This window comes from Bipolaris maydis (genome assembly GCF_028858645.1).
Source record: "Bipolaris maydis strain C4 unplaced genomic scaffold PSV08scaffold_3, whole genome shotgun sequence".
NCBI lineage: Eukaryota > Fungi > Ascomycota > Dothideomycetes > Pleosporales > Pleosporaceae > Bipolaris > Bipolaris maydis.
The window spans coordinates 1,188,865-1,209,152 of record NW_027093859.1 but is presented as its reverse complement, the minus strand read 5'-3'; the positions used below and the strand labels follow the sequence as shown (position 1 = coordinate 1,209,152).

Here is a 20,288-nt window from a genome sequence, read left to right as displayed (position 1 = left end):
GCCCTCAGCCTGAAGTACTCCTCCACTGCTTACCCATCCACGACGAAACAGGAAACTTCGTGAATAGATAAATTGATCCCTGGCTTAGCTCTGTGCTTGATTGGCCGGGATAACGCACGATACCCATCTGGCGAGAACCAAGCTGCGGGACGCACGCCCTAAGCGAGTAGCAACGAGATAGCGACACTCGGCCTCTTCCTATTCCGCTTTTCAGCCGTAATACGGGGACCATGACTATTGAATCGTTCCAGTTTTTTTCTAGCTGCTTCCTGCTCGCTCTGGCCGCCACAGCCATGCAGCTCACCCGTCGCCAAGCTAAACTACCGAAGCTGACTGACTAGGTTTTCGACGTGTCGAAGTGACCGGATTAGGCGTACCATTGGCCAATGTCCCCATCTCATCGCTGTCTGCCGTTATGAGGAGCATATATAGATATCGGCTGGGGTGCCATCTAGAGTTCACAGGGCTCATCGACCGGGCGATCATTCCTGCCTGTCGAGACTTTTCTCGATACTCTCTTCTGTCTTTCGGTTCTGCCATCGTTTCTCGCCTCACATGGCGCCCCCTCATGCTCTCAGGCTGTCTCACAGCTTGCTCCTGGCACTGTCTGTAGCATCTACAGTCAGCGCACAGGACCCCAAGGTCGGATGGCACGCTGAAGGTTGCTACACCGACTCCGTCCAAGCAAGGTCGCTGTCGGCACCCTTTGGAGTAACTGGTGGTATGACGAACCAGAAATGCAGAGACGCATGCCGAACAGCATTTTTCACCTATGCTGGTACCGAGTATGCCGGAGAATGCTTCTGCGACAACCAATTGCGGAATCAGGGCCAACCGGCTCCCGACGGTAACACGGGGTGCAACATGCCCTGCAACGGGAACCAAACAGAAATGTGCGGAGGTCCTGATCGATTGACCTTGTGGAGGTTCTACACGGGCAACGAAGCCAGCACCTCATCTGCTGTTTCCAGTGCTCCAGTTTCCAGTCCGCCCGTCTCCAGTGCTGCCGCTTCCAGTACTGATGTTCCCGCTACTACTACCACACCTACGACGTCTGCTCAAGCCAGCACGTCCAGCGCCCCACCAGCTGCCACCGGTCTTCCTCAAGGCTTCGAATACAAGGGTTGCTACGTCGATGGACCTGGATACCGTATTCTCAACAACCAACAGCCCGATGACCAGCAAATGACGGTTGCATCATGCACCAAGAAATGTGCCGATGCCGGTTTCGAAATCGCCGCCATGGAGTATAGCTACCAATGTTTCTGCGATAACTTTGTGAGTATTCCCGACGATCTTCGTTCTTACTCAGATACTAACTTCAACAGGTCAGGATGGGAGGCGCACCCGCTCAGTCCGAGTCTGAATGCAACACCAAATGCGCCGGAAACCAAGACGAGACATGCGGAGGTCCCAACAGGATGAGCATCTATTCCACCCAGAATCCCCTCAAGGTCTATCAACCGCCAAAGCCCGTAGAGACTGTGGGTGGCTGGAAGTACCAAGGCTGCATCACTGATGTCGGTGGCCAAGTTTTCCCATGGAAGTCTGTCAACGAGACTGGTAACTCACCAGAGTGGTGTCTTAGCAAGTGTCAAGAATTCGGCTTCATGCATGCTGGATTAGAGTATGGCCAAGAATGCTTCTGTGGTGATTTGGATGGCATCGAGAAAGCCGGTTCCAAGCCCGCCCCTGAGTCCGAATGTAACATGTCATGCCCCGGTGCACCTGAGGCAATCTGTGGCCAGGGTAACCGTCTGTCCCATTACAAGTGGGAGGGAGCTGATCCCCTGTATGTGTGGAACTACCCCACAGGCAACGCAGCTGGGCGTTATGAGTTCTTGGTCGGTGGTCCCATTATTCCATTGATTTCGCAGCCCGCGGTCAACGGCAAGATTTCTCTCCTCGAGAAGTACGGAACTGGAGAGCCCAACTCAACCGGCGCTTACGAGCTTGACCCTTCAATTGGAGGTGACATCTTCCACGCCTTCCGCGAGTTGACCGGTATCAAGACCGATATCTTTTGCGCTGCTGGTTTGACTCTGCCTGACCGTGCTGGTCGCCAGATTAACATTGGTGGCTGGTCAACTGATTCCTTGTTCGGTGTACGCATGTACACACCAGACGGCAAGCTTGGCGTCAACGGTACCAACAACTGGCAGGAGGATGTGAACACTGTGAAGCTGCAACAAGGCCGCTGGTATCCTACCGGTCTCCTTATGGCTAACGGTTCAATGCTTATCGTCGGTGGCCAGGACGGCTCCAACGGTCCCCCCGTGCCAAACATGGAGATCCTTCCCAAGGCTGGAGCAGTCAAGCACGCACAGTACTTGCAAGACACTGACCCATACAACCTGTACCCCTTCCTTGTCGTACTTCCATCCGGTGGTATCTTCATCCAGTACTACAATGAAGCCCGTATCCTGGACGAGGTCACTCTCGACACCAAGACCATTCTGCCAAAGGTTCCTGCTGCTGTCACCGACCCTACAGGAGGCCGAACCTACCCATACGAGGGTACTCAGGTTCTTCTTCCTCAGTACTACCCTTACAGTGATCCTCTTGAGGTTCTCATCTGCGGTGGCGCAGCGAAGAACCCGCGCTATGGACTTGACAACTGCGTCAGCATGGCACCAGATGTTGCCCAACCCAAGTGGACAATTGAGCGTATGCCATCCCGTCGTGTTATGTCCTGCATGGCATCTCTCCCAGATGGCACTTTCTTGATCCTGAACGGAGCCGAGATTGGTGAAGCTGGTTTTGGTCTCGCCGAAAAGCCCAACCTGAACGCCATCTTGTATGACTCCAGGAAGCCCAAGCATCAACGCATGAGCATCATGGCCAACACCACTATTGCACGCATGTACCACTCAGAGGCTGTAGTAATGGACGACGGAAGAGTACTTGTGTCTGGCTCAGACCCGCAGGACAACGTGAACCCCCAGGAGCATCGATTGGAGGTCTTCCTTCCCCCATACCTCCTCTCTGGAATCCCCCAGCCAACCTTCGATCTTCCTCAGAACGACTGGAACTGGGAGGCCGACTACTCTTTCACCGTCACATCTAGTGCAGGTGGACCCATCAAGGTGTCGCTCATGGGAGCTGAGTCCAGCACGCACGGTAGCTCCATGGGTGCACGTATTCTCTTCCCTCAAGTTACATGCTCAGGAAACGCTTGCTCCGTCAAGGCGCCCAAGGGACCATATATTGCACCACTCGGCTGGTATCGTATGTTCGTCCTTGCGGGCGACATTCCTTCCCACGCCAAATGGATTCGACTCGGTGGTGACCCTGCCGGGCTAGGAAACTGGCCTGATTTCCCTGCTTTCAGGCCATTGCCCGGTGTGGGACCCGTTGGTGCAGCCAACGCTCCTACGACCAGGTCGGAGCCCGTTGTGGCTCGCAGCTTCCGTGGTTGAAGCAGCTGACGGATGACATTCGTCCTCTAATGACCTTTTTTCCATCCTAATCGTTTATGTATGTTGTCCCTACTAGGGGCACTGCAGTTCCTTGACTGCACGTAGTCATAATTGTAATTTCATGTAACGACTCCATTACCAAATGTGCCTGTTTGCTTCGTGTGTGAACCAAGTGAAGAGTGAATGCGTCTTGTTTGAAGTGGACTACTGTCAGTGCTTGTTCGGTTAAGATCAGCTGGTGTCGGTTGCAGAGGCAGCGAATCGTGGCGGTCCACGTATTTTTCTGAAGATGATGCAGCTCTCTGTAGCTGTGTGCCAAGGGAATGGGAAGTATGCCGTTTAGTGTTGGCGATTGAGACAGCGAGATCTGATAGGGGCGAAGATGATGAACAAGAGATTGAGAATGTAATGGCCGTAGAAGCAGTGAATCTCAATAAGAAGTCTTGGAAACAGTGGAATGAAGTAAAGCAAACGATGTATGTCACTGTGCGCTGAAAATAAGGGTTCGCAGTCTTGGCGCAGGGTCACAGCCGTCTGCTTTCTTCCAACTACAGCTGTGAAAACAGCTTCTTACATAGATATTTATACTCTGACCGGTCAACAGCTCAAGCGTGGCCGTCTCACGTAAATTTTCTGCCTCAGCTACTATTGCTTACTACAGCAGCCACCGAGGTCCAGCGGGGTCATCGGCAAACCACAGCCGCAGGTAGTTGTGGCCTTACGTACGCCCGTTATCCTTTCCCCCCAAACTACCTTTAACTCTTAAGTGTGTGTCTCATCCTACAGCAACACCTACTGCCGAGAGTACCAATTCAAGAATTCTCTGGAGGTCATAATCATAAGACAATAGCAATTAACACTACGCCCAGCGATGGACAGTTTTACTGCAAAGGCAAATTGCATCCGACTCGACTTGCGTTAGCATCTCAATAAGCCAAGATACTCACCAACACGAAGGCGTCTGCAAGTGATCAAGATGACTATTCCTAATAGATACAGAGGTGTGGGAAATTCCGCTGGGCTATACGAACAACCGGTATGATTGGATGGGGCGCCTAAAGAATGCCACGTTAAGAGCAGAGTGTCCATCCTTTACACACCCGTCATCGGAGAACTTTCCACTTGAGAGACATGCGAATCATGCCATCAGGGAGCTTAAAACCAGCATTCGGCCGGTGTGTTTTGTTGCTTCCCCACCGATAACCGTAATGTTGCTGTCAGATGGTGCGCAGGAAGAGACTTCACATGCCACCAGCGACCCTACAGCTGAAAAGGCTAGCAGCTCCGAATCGTCGCTCGAAACCGACGTGGTCCCGTCCAGCGTATTAATCCTAAGATGCTTAGTCTGACAAATAGGTGCCATGGCAGAGGGAGCAAAGCGACGAACGCGACTCTGCCTTTGGAGACACTCAATCATCCTACACGACGTCTGCCATGTCATCTGTATTCAGTTTTTTGCTATGAAAATGCCAGATGGTACCATAATTAGGTAGAAGGGATGTGTCCAGTACTAAATCCCGGTGTCAGCCCCGTGTTGCTGTCACTCAGATGGTCTAGTTGCTTACACCAGTTCGACCAGACCGAGGCAGATAGACTCGACCTCCAACACCACGCCTTTCGTCTTACACTCGATGGAAATCTGTATCGAGCAACCATTCTATAAGATGTCCAGAATGTTCTGGACGTAGAGCGTGGAACTGGTATGTGGGTCATTGAATTCGCAGACGAGCATCTATCTGCTCTTGTCTCGGGCAAGAGATCCAAGTCCCATCCAACCCGAGCAAGCCCCACCAAACCATGATTTCCTAGTTGGAAATTGTGGAAAATAATATGTCTTCCACGATAAATTCAACTAGGTCCACTCACGTGACTTGGTAGCAGGGATCAAGGACTGGCCTCTTTTCTTCGAACAAGCCTGTGCCAGCCTCAAACACAGGACTACCTAGAATTTCAGGATGTCGCTTTTCTGATCTGCTGCATGGATCCCAACGTAACTGCTCAGGACTCATCGCTAATCCGTTGGTCTGAGTACTTCATTGAAGCTGCAAAGACAATTGGTCTTGATCGCACGAGCCCTTGCCGATGTTCACGCCAACTGTGTAATGCTGGGATCACGGATATCAATGCCAAAGATGTACAAGTGGCCAGTGGAAAAATGGGTAAATGGCACAAGGTTCAAGTTGCTGGGACGCTTTATACATGAAGACCTGGTGGACTGGCTGCCCAGCAGCTCACTCGATCTATTTACACCAATAATCAAGTGGTCTAGAAAGGAAGTCAGGAGTCTTCCTAGCAGATTGCCGCCAAAAAGCAAAGCGAAAACCCAGAAATCACTACGCTGATATGTAAACCCGTCACTATTTCTTTGTCATTGACAATGCCGACACCCCAGCTTCTTCTGACACGCACGCAAACCCAACATACCAACGATACAATCCACGAAGAAGAAGACACCCCCCCCCCAAAATACCAACTACCTACCCCCTCCTAACCCTGCCCTCCTCGCTCCTCGTCGGCACCCTCCCCAAAAACCTCTCGACATACACATCCGCCTCCTTCCTCTCCACCCACCCTCTCCCCTTCTTCCACGTCATCTTGGCCATCCACCCCGTCGGCTTCCCGCCGTACTCGCCCAACGGCGCTTCGTGCGGAAAAAGCCGCTTCCACGCTGCTCGCGCGCCTTCGTGGTCGTCCGGCAGGAGCGCGCACGGGAGAGGGATGGGCGCCCAGGGAATGGGGGCTTCGTTTGTGATGCGCAGGTGGGAAGGGGGCATTGGTGTCGTGGTTGGAGCGGGTTGGTTGCGGGTCGATTGTCGGGTTGGGACTTTAGAAGGACCAGTTTGTTGTGCTTGCGGTTGCGGAGCCTGGGTTGGTGTTTGGGTGCGGGTGAATTGGCTTGGTTGATATGGTGGGGAAGATGGTGGTGATGATGATGATGGTGATGATGAAGGTTTATCTTTGTCACTCCTCACCACGGGGCAGGCCGTGAATTTCAACTTCACGGTGAGTTTCCGGGGTCGACCTTCTTTCTCTGCTTTCCCTTTTTCCTGTCTATTGGTCTCCTCCTCTTTCTCTTCGCCTTCTTCGTCAACATCCTTTTCATCCCTCTTCCGCTTCCCTAATCCTTTCATCTCTTTCTGTTGCCCTCTCTCTCTTTCCACACTCCCATGCATCACCCTCTCCCCCATATACATCCTCATCCTCGCCTCAAACCTCGCATCCATTTCTGAAACAGACGGAATCCTGCTCCCAGACTGACTTTGCTTTTCCATCGTCAATCTGAAAGCCAACTTTCACTTAACAATCTAAAAAGGGGGCTTGAGATGGAAACTTTTGTTTGTCAAGCTGACAAGAACTTTGTTGTCAAGCTAATAGTGGGATTTTGGAAAATGGGAAAATGTTATTGTTTTGATGTCGTTTGTGGAGCCTCGGTGTATTTTTACGACAAAGGGGGACTGACTGTGTCGGTGAGTCGGTGATCGAATAATCAATGACCAACCGTGGTTTGGGAGGGGTATTGTGATAAAGGCGGGTTGGGATTGGAGAAAGGCGGAAGTTTAACGTGCGATATTTTCCAGATATGGCGGGAGGGGGGACAAATGGTAGGTGTTCTAAAATGAAACGAAGCGGTTTATTTTTGAAACTGTTCCATTTGTATGGTGATGCTGTTGTTGGAAACATCTCAACTCTAGCACTTAGCTGTTGTTTTCGACATTGCACAGTGACTGAGCCCCCCAAAAATATGTATTTACTCAACTGATACGATTACAATTACGAATATCTATACTTACAAAAAAATCATACCCCGTCTTCTCTGCTAAGTTTTTCAAGTGGAATATTAAACATTACAGGTTATCGCTCTGACTCCAAACACACCCACACCCTCACCCACTCTCTCCCAAGCGCAGCCCCAACATCCTCTCATGTTCTGCAACTTCCTGCAGCTTAAACTTTGAAATAAGATCCATAGTGCTCCGTCGCACGCTAACGATACTCCTCTTCTCGCTCGCAGCGTCATCGCCGCTCCTCATGTTGCAGCTCACGCGGCTCGCTGGACTGGGGTTGCGCGACTGTCTTCCAACATGATTGCGCATTATAGAAGAGTGGAGAGACAAGTGTCTGCTGTCAAAAGACAGACGGGCGGGTGGACCGAAATCTGCTGTTGTGGTGTGCGCACTGGTGCTTGGGCGGGGGTAGTTGTCGACGCAGTTCTTGTAGTAGATGGACCAGCCGCGAGCTAGGTCGTGGGAGTGATCGTAGTTGGCGTCGCCGCCTTGGAGCGAGAGCTTGCTGAGGTTGGGTGCGGATGAGTTGCGGCGTGGACGGAGCATTGTTATAGTACCATCAACAACTAGTTTGTCCTTGCCCTTGGTAGTGTTCATGGGCGTTTGGTCTGGAGTAAGGAACTCCTCACGATCGTCCCGTCCGCCAGTGTTGTTTTCTTCAACAAAATCGCCTGCCCATACTTCAGGTAACAGCTCAAGTTCAGGATGTTCCAGAATACCGCCAGATGTAATCGAGCTGCGATGACCGCGACCATGCCTCCTGAACTCCGTGCTCTGACTCTTGAACATCTTACTATAGTTCTTCATGAGTGCCCTACCAAACGTCATCGAGCTACTTCTCGCCATGCGCATGCTACCAAGCTTCTTCTTCTTCTTCTTCTTTTCGCCAGGCAAAAGTGGAGTCGAGGGTCTTCGCTGCGTTGGATCGATCAAGTCTTCATCATCGTTTGCAGCTGTAGACTTTATCGCTGCTTCGAGTGCAAAGTCGCGGGGCTGGACATCATCTACCTTACCAGCAGATCCGGTTCGGTCTTCACGCGTGTGAGAGGGATAGCGACCCCATGCACCAACAACTTCCACGCCATCGCCTTGTCGGTTGTAGGCATCTGCCACTTCTTTTCCTACCTCAGAGTCGTCTCCACTTGCCAGGGCGCGGCGTCGAAAGATCGAAGTTGATGGTCTGTCCCCGTCATCACCACTGGGTGTAGGTGTATTCAACGTAGATAGGCGTCTGCTTGAGTCCTCAGCTCTCACGGAAACTTCTGCATCATCAACACTGATTCGTCTAGTGGAAACACTCCCGCTGCGTTCCCTAAAAGGACTGGACTGTACAGCGAGATCCTTGTTCTTGGGGAGGAACAGAGATGCTTTCTCTTCTTGATGAGCTTGCAAGGCATGGTCCCAGACTTGGTTCGCGCCCTTGTTCTTGCCGAGGGCTTGCTGTTCCGCACGCAAACTCACCAGGGATTGCGATTGTCGGCGTTCTCGATCCGCAGGCACGTCTAGTGTATCAAAAGCACCGTCCATGTCGGCAATGGATTGTTCAGGGGAATTGCTCGCCTCGCTCTGGCTCCGCAGGCTGAGTCTCTTTGGTTTCAAGAATCTGATTATCGAGGATGAGTGTGTGAGCTTCTTTTTGGCAGCAGGCGGACTGAACTCTTCTCGGAATTTGGAAACCTTGGTATCAGCAACACTGTTGTTACGTGCCAAGGGTGCTCTTGGCGGGGTACATGGTGGAGTCTCTGCTCTATAGCTCTGTGAGACCTTCAGGTTCGTGAGACCATGTCGCTGTCTTGGCTTTGGTGTCTCTTCGTTATCCGATGGGAAAGATGCCGAACGTCTAGCCCTGCGCAGATCTGAGGTGGAGATACTGAAGGGTTGATTTTCAGTACCAGTCCGGGATAAGTTGACCATAGATCCGCCAAAGCTGCCGGGCGGGCTCTGTGGTCTGCTTGAATATACAGAGGACGCAAAATCAGGCCGAATGTTTGCATCGCTAAAGACGACATTTCCCCAGCTAGCCGGAATCTTGTAGCTTGCTATCCCTGAGCTTGATGTCTGCCGATGATGACGAGGCAGCTGGTGGTTTTGTTCTGAGAAGTAGTTTGAATCGGCAGAGGTATGTTCATGCAACTCGAAAGGCGATCCGGATACCTCCGGAGCGCCTGCAAGCTTGTCCCATGAGAGCAATGATCCTGAGCGTAGATGGTGAGAAATACGCATGCTCTGCAGATGAACCGAATGGTGGGAATCATCATCTGCTTCTTCGCAAAGAGACCTTTCGAGACGAACAACTGTATCAGAAGAAGACATCTCACGCAGAGTGCCTTGAATTGACATGGATGGTCTAGGGGTGGCTGTTGAGGTTGGCTGTTGAACGCGGATTTCTACCTCGCGAGCTACAGAAGATGTGACTATGTCATATGTGCAGCTAGGAGCTACTGAAGAATCACTGTTCCGGCGTCGATGATGTGTCTGGTTGTGCTTTGCGTTTCGACAGACATGCAAGTTGGTGTCGAACATTGTAGGACTGCCGTCGCGCGGAGCAAAGGGAAAGCGTGATAACTGAAGACTCTCAGTCATGACTTCTGACCAGGGTTTGCCAGTTGTATCGTTGCTCGAAAGACCTGGTAATCGTAATGGAGAGATCGGCGGGGGCTTTGGCAAGCTCATCGACTCTGCCGAGTACGAGCGCTTCAGCCTGCGTCTTCTCTCATCGAATGTATCTAATGCTAGAATAGGCGTGCTGGACACTAGGTTGGATCTATTGGATAGTGAGACTGCCTGCGTGTCTGCGATATCGTATGGGCGAAGATCGTGCTCAGGACCACCGCTGGCGCAGCCCTTTGTACATGACTCTGGGGTTGTTCTTCTGAGAAACGTGAGTGTCGACCAACAAACTAATCATTGTCTTCAAATTACCTTCTAGGCGAGGCAACCCAGTCGACGCTGTGAATACTAGGTCTTTTGTTAGGTGATCTTTTGTCAGCATTTCTGGCAACATCGTCCAGTACTTGGGCATCTGAGTCGTAGCCTCCTTCGTGGGCTTTTTTGTCGCTAAGAAGATTATTGCGCAAGTCGTGTTTGGCAATCTGGAGCTGTTGCTTTGGCCCCCTTTTCTGAAGCTTGATCACAGTGTCGGGCGTGGACTTGGGAGTGATATCGTTTGCGTCAGAATGAGGTGTTGGAGTAGAGGGTGCCTTTTTATTAAAGTCTTTTGAGAATCTCTTCTTGATCACAGAACGCATGCTTTTCACCTTGCGAAGTGAGCGTATGCTGTGGACTGAAGGGCGACTGAAACGTGCAGGACCTGCCTGCAGAGGTGTATCACGATCTTCATGGCAGTGGTAGGCATGCTGAAAGATTTCTCTGAGCTCATAAAGATCTCCAGAACGGGCACTCGTAAACTGTGAATTTGGCGAGCTGGTCTGTTCGGGTAAAAAGCGTTGTTTTGCGGGTGCAAGTTGGCTGAGACGGACGTTGGGCAGCTCGGGTGAGTTTGATCGTTCACCCTCTTCTGTTATGCAGCACAGCTTGGAAGCCATGGTGTGGATGTGAGAGGATGAGCAGATGGATCAGGCAAAAGAGGTTTGCTGTTTGTTGACAGGTAGCGCCCTCTTCCACGTGGAGTGCCTGCCCATGTTTTGGACGAGGAAAGCTGGAGGGCAACGACACAATAGAAGCAACAGCATTTACGATGACCAAACAACTGAAAAGTAACCAAAAGTTGGCGGAAGAGGCATTCTTACAAATGGGCAACATGTATTGCATGCTGAAAAGCATCGAATATGCCGCGGTGATTGAGTATTCAGCTCATCATCTTCTTGCCACTTGCATCCTCACTGTACAACTCTTGATCTTTGATCCAAGCTGCCACGCTCTCAGTGCACAGCTCTGACACAATATCCCATCTGCCTTGCTGAGCAGCATTCCTCACTCGCGTTGAGCTGATCCCAACACCTTCTTCAGCCTCGACCATATCTATGTTGTTGCTCCATGCGGATTGGAAGCCAGCTGCCTCTTGCTTTCCATCTTTTAGGTCTTGCAGGTACTTGAGTTGCTCCTGAGTTGAGCCGAACTCACGCGACGACTCGTCGTTCGCATCGGCTGGCCGTTGGGTCACGCGCAGCTTGTGGCCAGCAGCGAAAAAGGGCTCAAGGGCTGAGAGCGGCGGATCGTGCTTAGGATAGTACTTTGGGTTACAGAAGCGGATCAAGGTGTCATAGCCGACAAGATGTACGTGCTTCGGATTAGAAGCATAGAAGGATGGCGTAGCTTGGGCGATGGCTGCTGACTTGTCACTGTAGTAGGGCTCTTTGGTAAGACCAATATCTATTGATATATTGGCAACATCAGCATTTGAAGAGCTTGTTCCCTTCTTGAGGCTCTGCGACAAATCTTCAGCAAGCGCCGTCATCAAGGCGATGCGCTGCACAAAGCTTGCAGGGCTGGGCGCCTTGTCTGCATTGTGTGTGCTAAAGAGCAGCAGCAGTCTATGCGGTCTCTGCTCTGATGGTGCCGAATTCTTCAGAGCCGAAGTTGCGAGAGTGAAATGTGCAAGGGACGGCGGGTTGAAGGAGGAGTCGAGGATGTAGAGGGTCTGGGGCTGCGTTGGCGTGTCGTTTACTGTGCGCACAACACGAAATTTGGCGGGCGACGAAGTAAACGAGTGCAGCGCAGACTCGAAATCAGGCAGTAAAGACCTGAGCGAAGCTATGCGCGAAGCCATATCAGCCATTGCTGCTTGTTGCGAAGCTCAAAGTGTGGAGGGGTGAAGGTCTGCTTGCTCTGTACGTAGTACGTCATACGCATAGTAGTACGTTCGGTAGTACTAGCCTTGCCGAGTAAATGGCGGGGATATGTCGTCTTGAATGCCGGGATGGGTGCATTAAAAAAGAGCCAGCATATGCACGCAGAGCGATGCACACGTACATATCAAATAAAATTCATGAAATCTATTTCTGCACACATACACACACAGCATGCAGGGCATCCTTCTACATGAATACCCTAGACAAGGAAAATATGTTCTAAAAAGCTTCCTTGCTCGCAATGACCGGCACCATCAACCCATCCATCCGTTGAAAAGTCAATCGATCCAACTGGCTAATCATCAACATCAGTCATCATTCACATCCCTCTCGCAAGGTGCGACATTCAGGATACCCCTCAAACGATAGAACGAGGTGTTCGAGATCCTGTTGTAAATACGCCAATGTCCCCAATAAAAACAAACACCTTACGCTGAACCCTAAAATCTTCTCTTGTTACCGAAAGAACATAAATCGCGTCAGAAAAAATCGTGGAGGTTTGCACAAAATGACCAGCTAAAACACGTCAAGAAGAAGAAAGAAAGAATGCGAAAAGTAGGCGAGAAGCAAGCGACTAATTGTCTCCATTGCCGAGCGGGCTAAGACCACTAGCCTTTGCCGCGTTTCTCAGGCTTTGCTGCCTTGCCAAAGATGCTTGACTGGTCTTTTGCCGAATCTTCATCGACTTGATCGAATTGGACGGAGATGGTCTGGGCGATGGTCTGGGCGATACCCTGGGACTGCTGTTGCTGCTGTTGTTCATTTGCTCAAACCGTCCAGCGATATCTTTGACACGACTGGGTGAGCCTCCACTCTTTGATGATTCATTCGCCTGGCTGTCGCTATCTTGGGGGACTGACAAGATACTACTGCCGTCAATATCGGCGTTGACAACACGCAGCTTGGATTTGGGCACTGTGAACATGACTTGAACCACTCGTCGCTCGACAGCTGCTTCAACGTCCCAATCAGCCTCGCTAGCTGGAGTACACGGCCGGTCTTCACCAATAGGAATACCGAGGTGATCTGGGAGAATGGGCGAGCGGGGTGTAGGCATTCGATCATCGCCGTCAAGGCTCACCAGCAAGTTGCCGCCCCTTTCTCTCCATTCCTGACGTTGGCGTTCACGCTCAGCCATGGCAATGTCTTCGGGTGTACCCCAGTCATCGCCAGCAGTACGACGCCAGGCTGGATCTTGTTCATCGTCCAGCCAGTCTTTTTTCCCTCTCCTACTGCGCCAAAAGCTTGCGTCTGAAGCTGCACGCTGGGGTGGTGCAGTGGCGGCTGGGAATGATTTCCGCATGTCCATCTGTCGTGGCTCAGTAGGCGAAGTTGGATCATCTCTATAGGGTTCTTGGTATGTCGTAGGAGCAACCATTGACCTTGTGCGTTCAGCGCCCGAGACGGATCTTGTCAATACCTTGCGAACACTGCCTAGCCAGCTCGTTCTTCGCACTTTGGACGTTGACCTGGGTATACCTGACGAGTCCAAGACAAAAGATGTAGCTGGAGTGGCAGTACCCGTTCGGCTGTTGCTATGATCTGTATCGCGGCATGTATCTGATTTAGAAGAACCAGTATCTGGCCTCGGCCGCTCTGGGTTACCACCAAGTAGTGCTTCACCCTCAGCTTGCAGATGAGCAAACGATGATTGAACGGCCCGGAAAGATTCCGATTCTGGCCGGCCATGGCTCTGTTCACTGTTGAAAGAGTATGTCCGAGGTTCATCAGGAGAATATCGGCCAACCTCCCCTCTCCTCCTGGCCTTGTCGCTGGTAGGGCTCGGATTTGTTGATCTGGAGGAGCCGGCGGTATTATTCGGCGTATTTCCAGAGCGCATCAATACATGGTCAAGAGCAGCTTCGTTTGCAGAGGTCCAGGACATGATACTCCGGTCGCTAAGATTTGAGCTCGTGCGCTCGGAGTTGGATTTGTCCGGGGAAATTCTGCCAGCTGAGTTTAATTGAATCCGTCCCAGAGAATTACCTTTGATGTGGCTAGGCGATTCCTGAGTATTCGATGCAGATGCAGCATATCGCACATCTCTCTGCATATCGCCATGCTTTTGGCCAGGCACGGACGAATCCAAGACTGGGGCATTGTCGAGAAGTGCAACTCCAATTTTCGGTCGCAGTTCAGCAATCTCGGGAGGCCTTGACAGGGGCGAATTATCTTGAGCTTGCTCTTCGTCCGTTTCCTCCTCGAGTTCATCAATTGGGTGGATACCACTTGGACCGCGAGGCTTGTTGACACCGTACGCAGGTCTCCCACCCATACTACGTCGCAGCCCGCGCGTCGGACTCGGAATCTCAACAAGCAAGCCAGTTCGTTCAACTTCGCCTCCGCTTGTTGCTTTCCAGCCCTGGCCGCCCTGAGCTCCTTGGGGAAAGTAGTAAGAGCCATTCTGATCAACGACATAGTCAGATGCGTCAAGACGACCCCCACGTTCATCGCACCCTGGCGCATAATCCTCCATGTTGTATCTGTGAGTAGTGTATGAAAGGTCCTGAAGTTGCTTTTCTCGGATGTGTCGGCGGTTCTTTGAACGTCTCCTGTAGCACATGTATAGGGCGACAACTCCACCTATGGCAACGAGACCGATTGCTACACCAACACCCAAACCTGCCTTTTGTCCAGTTGTCGATAAGAATCCATTGTCTTCAGACGAAGATGCAGGTGTTTTGGCGGGAGATGTGTAGTCAGCGATCCAGGTATTTGAGGTAGTATTGAGGAAGTACGTCTGGGCGTTGGCATTTGTCGAATCTCTTCGTCGAGAGGCGCCAGATGAGGGAATGGTATATCCGCCGGTGACCATCAAAACACCTCCAGGCAACATGGCAGCACCGTGACCATACAGACCAGAGCCAGTCGGTATTCCGGCACCACTGGTAGACGGTACAGTCCATTGCCAATCTCCGTCCCCACCATAGCCATCGGCAAGGTTAAGGACTACTAACTGAGGTTCGGCTGGTGTGTTGATGTCTCCAACCCAGCCACCGACGACGATGATGCTTTGACCATCTGCACTGAGCACGGCAGTGTGACCAGATCGAGGCTCGACTGCAGATGAACCATCAGGCTGCTGAACAGGTATAAACGTCCAGCCTTGCTCGGGGAGGGAGAAGAGAGCAATTTGCGACATGTTGAGGAAAGCAGCACTGGTATGCCCGCCAATGAGCAGAAAGTTCTGCTGCTGGATCTGTGTGCCATCTTTACGATCCGAGAATGTCGCGGACAAGCCGGTAATGGTGAAGCCGGCTTCTGGCACCGGGGGCCCGCGAGTCGAGGAGATGTCCAGTTGGTAGTTGAGAGACTGGGTGCTTGGGACCGAAGGCTCGAGCGTGACGAGCGAGTTGGAGTAGCTGGCTGCAGATTGCCATGACCCTGTTGAGTCGCTTGCATTGGGACACATGCCACCGAAAAAGTATGCCCCCGTAGTTTGGGCGTCCCCTGGTACGATGGATGAAAAAGTCATTCCGGCGCTGAGAAAGTTTGCGCCCATGCTGTCAGCATGCGACTGGTCCACAACCGACACATTCTCCTGTTTCCAAGTACCCTTGGCACTGGGGTCCGCAGCATTTGGAGTATAGGTCCATAGCTGAGCTCCGTTGGCACCTAGAGTGCAGTCGCCGGTGTATATAGTCAGGCTTCCACCACTGTCGAGGAGCGGTGTAAAAGGCCGCAAGGTGGTGTTATCGAGGAAGGGCAGAGTCGAGTACAGGTTATTGTAGGGCAGGTTGGAAGCCGTGAGGGTGGCGGACAGGTCAATGCTGCTGAGCTGGAACTGAGTCGACGACTGGGGCGAGGGACGGAAGACGTAGAGGCTATCGTTGGTCTGGAGGACACGAGTCGGGTTGTAGGGCATGTGAGCGGCGGCGAGAAGGAGGGACTGGTGGAACAGCACGAGCACGCAGCGTACCCGTGTCTTGCGGACCATGGTACATTCACCTCGAGGGGCGAGACGAATGTCCCATGAAGCAGACTGTGGCTACCGGTACGAGAGTAGGGCACGGTGGATAGCGACGACGGCGGCTGGGATCGAGGGTGGGTTCAGAGGAGCAGCAGTTCATGCACGGGATCATCGAGGTGGCTGGCTTCCGCGAGGGTCTATCAACATGGGCCCAGCCACTGTGGAGCAAGTAGCCAAAGCGCGTCATCTTCCGTGACGGCGGCCGTTTGTCTGCCCAATCACCAATGCGCGGCATCCTGAGGGCGGCGGTGGCTGGGCGCCTTGGGTGAGGTTGGTAAACAGGGCCGGGGCTGGTTGCGCAGGGCAACCGTCGTGCTGACTCGGTTACGTACATGCTTGTGCATGTGAAGACGGGGAACAAGCCGCGCGGGAGACCCTCTTCAACGACATGACTGGTGACAGTAACAAGCTGCCGAGACCCAGACCGGCCACAGAAACTGCACGAGGATGTCATGGGCCATGGGGGTCTGGACACGTCAAGGATGTTGGAGGTACGCGGCAGCCATTGAGGAGGCTGGCTAGACCCCGCTCGCCGCCTGCGCCCCCCCATTCTCATTGATGAGCAAGAAAACAAACTCCATGCCCTCGCTCTTAAGTACCTACTTATAGCTCTGTGTGGAGCGACGATCAATACGGCTTGTTTCTTTTGTTTACTCAGTGTTTTTCTTTTTCATTGAAGCGTCTTCAGCCAGTGCGAAAAAAACAGTTACTTTCTATCACTAAGAGTGCCAAGCTGCCTTATCGATAACGTCACGTGAGCCCTTTCCAGAAATTGGAACAACAACTACTTCTCTATCTCCTTCCTGTCTGTGTTCTTCCTTATCCTCTCTCTTCTCCATTCTGGGCCCCAATACCATTGCACTACCGCCAGTGGTACGACGCCAATCATCGCTAGTCCAAGGCCCAAAAACGCCGACCCAACGCCCATAGCCATAATCATCTTCTCAATGAACGCGACACCCACTGCACCCATAGAGCATCTTACAAGATTATTGATTGCCGTACTAGAAGCCCCCTTTCCAGGACATAGATCAGATACCATTGTCTGATTGACAGCAAAGATTGCATTGGAGGTTGCTGCAATCAAAAACTGAATCGTCAGCGGAACCGCAATCCAGCCTGGTCTTGATACGAGGCTGGGTAGGGCTAGAGAGAAGCCATAGCAACAAACACCGACGACGAAGATTACGGTAATCCATTTAGTATGTCGTAGGCGCGCATGTTCAATCGGAAAATCAGCCGGGATAGCCTTCTTAGGTAGTTTATAGTCGGCAGGTAGTCCGTGAGTTTCCTTGTACTTCGACTCCATCTCCATGTAGGACTTATTCATTAAGCTTCCAATGACCATGGATCCGACGATTGTACCAAGACCGTTGGGAAGGAATACAAGACCGAGAAGAAGTTCATTAAGACCAAAAGCTTGTTTGAAGAGGCCTGTAGTGCTAGATGTTACCATACTCCATATAGCGTAAACCGTGCCGCCAAAGATGAGGCTGAGCAGGATGTCTTTCTCTGTGAGAAGTAGGAGAGGCTCAGCAAACGTCTTCAGAGTGATCCTTTTGGGTCTGTAGCTATCATCGCGATCGGTCATGTAGGGCGCCTCTTTTTGAATCCCGCGGATCAATGGTTGGTGAATGCCGGTGAGGCGAAGAGAGCCATTCCCGGCAATGCTGTGAAGCGTCTCAGGGAGAAATATGATTATGGCGATGAGAACAATTGAAGAGAGTATCAGGAGGAAAACAAAGATGGACCTAAAATTTCGTAAGTATCGTAGATACCCCAGCCACATCTCAACGTACCTAAATCCAAAAAAGTTCGCCAAAATTCCTCCAAGCACAGGGCCAACTGCTATACTGAAGTTTCTTACTTTACGAGGTCAGTTCAATTCATCAGCTGAAGTTTTATCCGCCGTCACCTCCAAGGAGTATGCCCAATCTAACGAAGCAGGTCAAGGAAGAGGGGGCATAACGATCAGGTAAGCCAGGTACAGGCTCACTGTGTCTTAACAAATTTCCTACTATTCCATTTTGAGGTTGAAAACATATAACAATGGTAGACTTACTGGCTTGGTAGAAGCTGATGAATCCACCTCTCTCCGCAGGTGGTGTGATGTCTTGAATCACTCCATTTCCTGCACAAGTTAGTTCTTGACTACGACTTGTTACTTTCATAGAAAACCACATACCGATACTGACGGTAGAAGCACTCCCTGCAGCCTGCAGACCCCTGAAAATCAACAGCACTAGAAAATCTGGGGAGAAACTCAAGCCAATGTTGGCGATGATGTACACTACGAAAGAGTAGATGTATATCGGCCTTCGCCCTACTGTATCAGACAGAGACCCCCAGAATAGCGGTGAGATTCCTTGTATGATGAGATACGACGTGATAGTCAATGACACTGTGGTGAGACTAACTTTCAAGTCCTAATCCAGGTTAGAAACGTGTTTTCTGTCACCAACAAAGAGAGCCTTCTGAGGTCGAAAAGCTGATCTAGCAAGTAGGCAAAGGAATTGAAATCGTTGGAAGCGGAAAATGGAATGTGTGATCTTACTTGGGAAATAGCGTCGAGTGACGGAAAGAAGATGTTTGAGGAGAGGCCCGAGAACAACCCCGCCACCCCAATCATGGCAACAACACCCCACCTCTCATTATTTCCAAAGACATGATAAACCTCATCTTCTACAATCTCTCCAATTGCTACCGTACCCTTTTTCTCACCAGGTAGGCTCGCCATCCAGTCTTGTTCGGAACTCCACGATGACGCTTTAAGGCTGCCATTCTCCGATCTCTGAGAATGCGTCCATGAAGTATGGTCTCCATTGTAGCTTTCGGGGTCGAATTGATTTTCAACAGCAAAGATGCGTAGGCTATTCCTTGCAACGTAGACGCCATTCCCAAGTTCACGCCACCCTTCGAGAGTAGTGAAGCGGCGGGATATTGGTCTTGGCTTGATAGCCCAAGAAGAGGTAGAAGACATGGTAAGATTTCGAGAACAATGAAGTATTGTGACGAGAAAGCGGCACTCTAGAAATCAGTGAGAGGGAGCGTGTCGCTAGAATGCCATAGCTGGCATTTGCAATTCGGAAGTCAATATGACCGAGCTATAGCAGAAATACATGAGTGATCTACTGTGTATCTCCGTTACAAATGCCGAGATGGGAGGAACAGTTCGTGCTTCAGCCGCGTAATCTTAGTAGGGGTCAGCTATTGCACAGCACAGCCAATGAGATGCAACGCTCGTCGCATCCGATGATGCTATATGGATAGGACATCGTTCAGGCAAGCAAATGCCAGAAAAGGCGATGTTGGTGGTTAGCAAACAATCAGGTCTGCTTATATTTAACAGCGCTAATTGGTTGGTAGTAAAGTCAATTTGACACTCGTCGTGCTTTATCCTTGGCGCCCCTCGTGCAGACGACCGCCTGTGGATCCGTGCTTCCACATACAGACTCACTTTCGGTAACACCATGTTACACGCTACAGGAAAGCTTGAGTTCAAACAAGCCTCTCTTGCGAACAAGTAAGCATTGTTAACGTGTGCCAAACCATCCAATTATGTCTCATAGTGCTACACTCCAGAAACGTAGGCGGCTCGCTCCAGTCAATCACTACAACATATTCTTTCAAATGTTGCGTCCTCTTTTCATGTCATCAACACAATCATCTTTCCTACGATTACACCCCTTGTCCCTCATATGTTTTCAAATTCGCGCCGCAGGGCTCTCGCACCTTCTCCAATACACATTCCCAAAATCAGACAAAGGCAGGAAGATGAAGGGAAATCCCAAATTAACCCGGAGGCAACAACGCCAGCACTACCTACCTCTCCTTTACCAACGGGCAGTCGATCTGCTAGGTGGCCATTTGTTCCATCGACAACCACTTTCCACACTCAACACTTGACGTCCGTCAAAGCATCATCTACCACATCACAGACAGGAGTACTAGCTAGTAGTAAGACGCGATTACCAACACTTACAACGGCAACGACAACGACATCCCGATCACCAACTCGAATATCTTTCGTAACTATAATCGAAACCCAAACCTTAGGACCTCTTCTCTCCCCAGACGATAAAGGCGAAAAGTCTCCAGGCGATACAAACACAGTCTTTGTAACCTTGTCTGGGAAACCACAGTAAGTATAGATCACTCAGATCCAACGAAACGAATTTGAAATTCCAAGCAAGTTCAGCTGAATGCAGATACTGGACAAGTCTTTTTTTTGGTTTTGGACCACTTTTGCTGATACCAAGGCCCCAAATTCGCAGATTCGTAACGGTTACTGCTAGACCTACTG

At 51.1% G+C, this 20,288-nt stretch overlaps 7 protein-coding genes across 7 annotated transcripts; 2 read left to right on the top strand and 5 right to left on the bottom strand.

The window, feature by feature from the left end:
* Positions 1–1,180: 1,180 nt before the first annotated feature.
* PSV08DRAFT_274836 (glyoxal oxidase N-terminus-domain-containing protein) lies at positions 1,181–3,562 on the top strand. The gene is made up of 2 exons (XM_014219431.2): positions 1,181–1,278; positions 1,329–3,562. Exons 1-2 carry the CDS (start codon positions 1,186–1,188, stop codon positions 3,417–3,419), a joined length of 2,184 nt encoding a protein of 727 aa, XP_014074906.1. The 5' UTR covers positions 1,181–1,185; the 3' UTR covers positions 3,420–3,562.
* A 1,065-nt stretch (positions 3,563–4,627) lies between these two features.
* PSV08DRAFT_368942 (uncharacterized protein) lies at positions 4,628–5,761 on the top strand (the record flags this gene model as incomplete). The annotated part of the gene is made up of 5 exons (XM_066093154.1): positions 4,628–4,741; positions 4,776–4,869; positions 5,084–5,183; positions 5,301–5,518; positions 5,568–5,761. 5 exons carry the CDS (start codon positions 4,628–4,630, stop codon positions 5,759–5,761), a joined length of 720 nt encoding a protein of 239 aa, XP_065949578.1.
* A 135-nt stretch (positions 5,762–5,896) lies between these two features.
* PSV08DRAFT_244723 (uncharacterized protein) lies at positions 5,897–6,643 on the bottom strand (the record flags this gene model as incomplete). Its single annotated transcript, XM_014219432.2, has 1 exon — positions 5,897–6,643. One exon carries the CDS (start codon positions 6,641–6,643, stop codon positions 5,897–5,899), a length of 747 nt encoding a protein of 248 aa, XP_014074907.2.
* Positions 6,644–7,303: 660 nt separating this feature from the next.
* PSV08DRAFT_368941 (uncharacterized protein) lies at positions 7,304–10,749 on the bottom strand (the record flags this gene model as incomplete). The annotated part of the gene is made up of 2 exons (XM_014219433.1): positions 7,304–10,076; positions 10,127–10,749. 2 exons carry the CDS (start codon positions 10,747–10,749, stop codon positions 7,304–7,306), a joined length of 3,396 nt encoding a protein of 1,131 aa, XP_014074908.1.
* Positions 10,750–10,931: 182 nt separating this feature from the next.
* PSV08DRAFT_399713 (uncharacterized protein) lies at positions 10,932–11,977 on the bottom strand. The gene has a single exon (XM_014219434.2). It carries the CDS (start codon positions 11,940–11,942, stop codon positions 11,013–11,015), a length of 930 nt encoding a protein of 309 aa, XP_014074909.1. The 5' UTR covers positions 11,943–11,977; the 3' UTR covers positions 10,932–11,012.
* Positions 11,978–12,331: 354 nt separating this feature from the next.
* PSV08DRAFT_359883 (uncharacterized protein) lies at positions 12,332–15,952 on the bottom strand (the record flags this gene model as incomplete). Its single annotated transcript, XM_014219435.1, has 1 exon — positions 12,332–15,952. One exon carries the CDS (start codon positions 15,950–15,952, stop codon positions 12,590–12,592), a length of 3,363 nt encoding a protein of 1,120 aa, XP_014074910.1. The 3' UTR covers positions 12,332–12,589.
* An 817-nt stretch (positions 15,953–16,769) lies between these two features.
* Positions 16,770–18,965, bottom strand: PSV08DRAFT_407912 (major facilitator superfamily domain-containing protein; the record flags this gene model as incomplete). Its single annotated transcript, XM_066093789.1, has 3 exons — positions 16,770–17,774; positions 18,151–18,411; positions 18,540–18,965. 3 exons carry the CDS (start codon positions 18,963–18,965, stop codon positions 16,770–16,772), a joined length of 1,692 nt encoding a protein of 563 aa, XP_065949577.1.
* Positions 18,966–20,288: the final 1,323 nt, after the last annotated feature.

Coding starts and splice junctions, on each gene's coding strand:
- PSV08DRAFT_399713 (XM_014219434.2), bottom strand. CDS start 11,942: ATGGCTGATATGGCTTCGCGCATAGCTTCGCTCAGGTCTTTACTGCCT.
- PSV08DRAFT_274836 (XM_014219431.2), top strand. CDS start 1,186: ATGACGGTTGCATCATGCACCAAGAAATGTGCCGATGCCGGTTTCGAA. Junction 1,279..1,328: donor AATGTTTCTGCGATAACTTT/GTGAGTATTCCC, acceptor TAACTTCAACAG/GTCAGGATGGGAGGCGCACC.